The sequence below is a fragment of the Moschus berezovskii genome, chromosome 6, assembly GCF_049115385.1.
Source record: "Moschus berezovskii isolate FMDL1 chromosome 6, NW_MosBer_1.0, whole genome shotgun sequence".
NCBI classification, from domain to species: domain Eukaryota; kingdom Metazoa; phylum Chordata; class Mammalia; order Artiodactyla; family Moschidae; genus Moschus; species Moschus berezovskii.
This window is the reverse complement of record NC_142465.1, coordinates 63,185,559-63,187,619: the sequence shown is the minus strand read 5'-3', so window position 1 is coordinate 63,187,619 and position 2,061 is coordinate 63,185,559. Positions and strand designations below refer to the sequence as shown.

Here is a 2,061-nt window from a genome sequence, read left to right as displayed (position 1 = left end):
AAAGAACTCTTACTCTCTCAAAACATTAGCAGCTAAATCCAATATAAAGGAAAATCAAATCCAAGATATAGATAAAATAGAAAGTGGAAACAAAACATAAAATGTAATGAGAAATAAGCACCAATAATATTTCTTAGTATGATATAGATAAAGCAATTCTGACAGTTGTGGAACCTAGGATACCAGTGTACTGAAAATATTTGTGAACAAAATTTTTTAATGCCTGTGGGTTTGTTTGCATAGTTTTGCCTCTATTAATAACCACTCTATGCATATCAAATATTTCTGAATTGTAAATGCAGATTGAATAGCAGTCAAGATTCAGTGATGAGAAACCACACAGTAACAACTTTTATCCTGCTGGGATTGACTGATGACCCACAACTGAAGATTGTGATTTTCATCTTTTTATTTCTCACCTACATGTTGAGTGTAACTGGGAACCTGACAATAATCTCCCTCACCTTCATAGACTCTCACCTGAAAACTGCCATGTACTTTTTCCTACAAAATTTCTCCTTCTTAGAAATCTCATTTACATCTGCTTGTATTCCCAGATATTTGTATAACATATCAACAGGCAACAAAACAATAGCATATAATAACTGTATCAGTCAAATATTTTTTGCTGATCTTTTTGGTGTAACTGAGTTTTTTCTCCTGGCTACCATGTCCTATGATAGATACGTAGCCATCTGCAAACCCCTGCATTATGTGACTATCATGAACAACATGGTCTGTAGAAGACTCATCCTTTGTTGCTGGATGGCTGGCTTGTTGATCATAATCCCTCCACTTACCCTGGGCCTGCATCTGGAATTCTGTGACTCCAACGTTATTGACCATTTTTTCTGTGATGCAGTCCCCCTTCTAAAAATCTCATGCTCAGAAACGTGGCTTATAGAGCAAATGATCATAGTCTGTGCAGTGTTGACCTTTATCATGACCCTCATGTGTGTTGTTCTATCATATATATACATCATCAAGACCATTTTACAATTCCCTTCTGCCCAGCAAAGGAAAAAGGCATTTTCCACATGTTCTTCCCATTCGATTGTGGTCTCCATCACCTATGGAAGCTGTATTTTCATGTATGTTAAGCCTTCAGCAAAGGAATCAGCAGGTATTAATAAGGGTGTGGCAATGCTCACTACTTCAATTGCTCCTATGCTGAACCCCTTCATTTACACCTTGAGAAACAAGCAAGTTAAACAAGCCTTTGGTGATGCAATCAAAAGAATTGTATTATTCTCAAAGATCTAATGGAATTTGCTAATGTAAAGGAATCAATTTTTCATAAAAAGATCATTTGTTCCTAAGTATGTATCTTTAAGCTTTCGAGTCATTTCCGGAAACCGTTTCAGTCAGCTCTCTTAAAAAGACAGTAAGAAGAATGACATTACACCTAACAAGACTTTACCAAAGGGCTAACAATGAAATGAAAGAAGGAAAACGTACAAGTTCATTGTACATTTTGAACAGGGTAATTGTGTAATTGCTTTTTCCTTTTTTAGATTTCAAGAGTGTTTTTTGATGTCAGGCACCATTTCAAGTATTAGAAACAGAATGCTGCTGCTGCTGCTGCTGCTAAGTCACTTCAGTCGTGTCCGACTCTGTGTGACCCCATAGACGGAAACCCACCAGGCTCCCCCGTCCCTGGGATTCTCCAGGCAAGAACACTGGAGTGGGTTGCCGTTTCCTTCTCCAATGTGTGAAAGTGAAAAGTGAAAGTGAAGTCGCTCAGTCGTGTCCGACCCTTAGCGACCCCACGGACTGCAGCCTACCAGGCTCCTCCATCCATGGGATTTTCTAGGCGATAGTACTGGAGTGGCTTGCCATTGCCTTCTCCGGAGAAACAGAATAGAAAACCTAAAAATGTATTGCCTTTACATTTCTTATAGTTAAGAAGGGATATGTGACCAGGGCATTTAAGAAAACATAACCACCACAAGGAGCAACAATAAAAATAATATTTTTAAGTTAAAAAAAGAAACTGTTACAAATGATTGTATCTTAAGGTAGAAACTGAATAATAAAAATCGTCTCTTACAATATTGAATG

The 2,061-nt window shown here is 37.7% G+C and overlaps 1 protein-coding gene across 1 annotated transcript; it reads left to right on the top strand.

The window, feature by feature from the left end:
* The first annotated feature begins 327 nt into the window (after positions 1 to 327).
* LOC129536244 (olfactory receptor 6C2-like) lies at positions 328 to 1,263 on the top strand. The gene has a single exon (XM_055395045.2). It carries the CDS (start codon positions 328 to 330, stop codon positions 1,261 to 1,263), a length of 936 nt encoding a protein of 311 aa, XP_055251020.2.
* Positions 1,264 to 2,061: the final 798 nt, after the last annotated feature.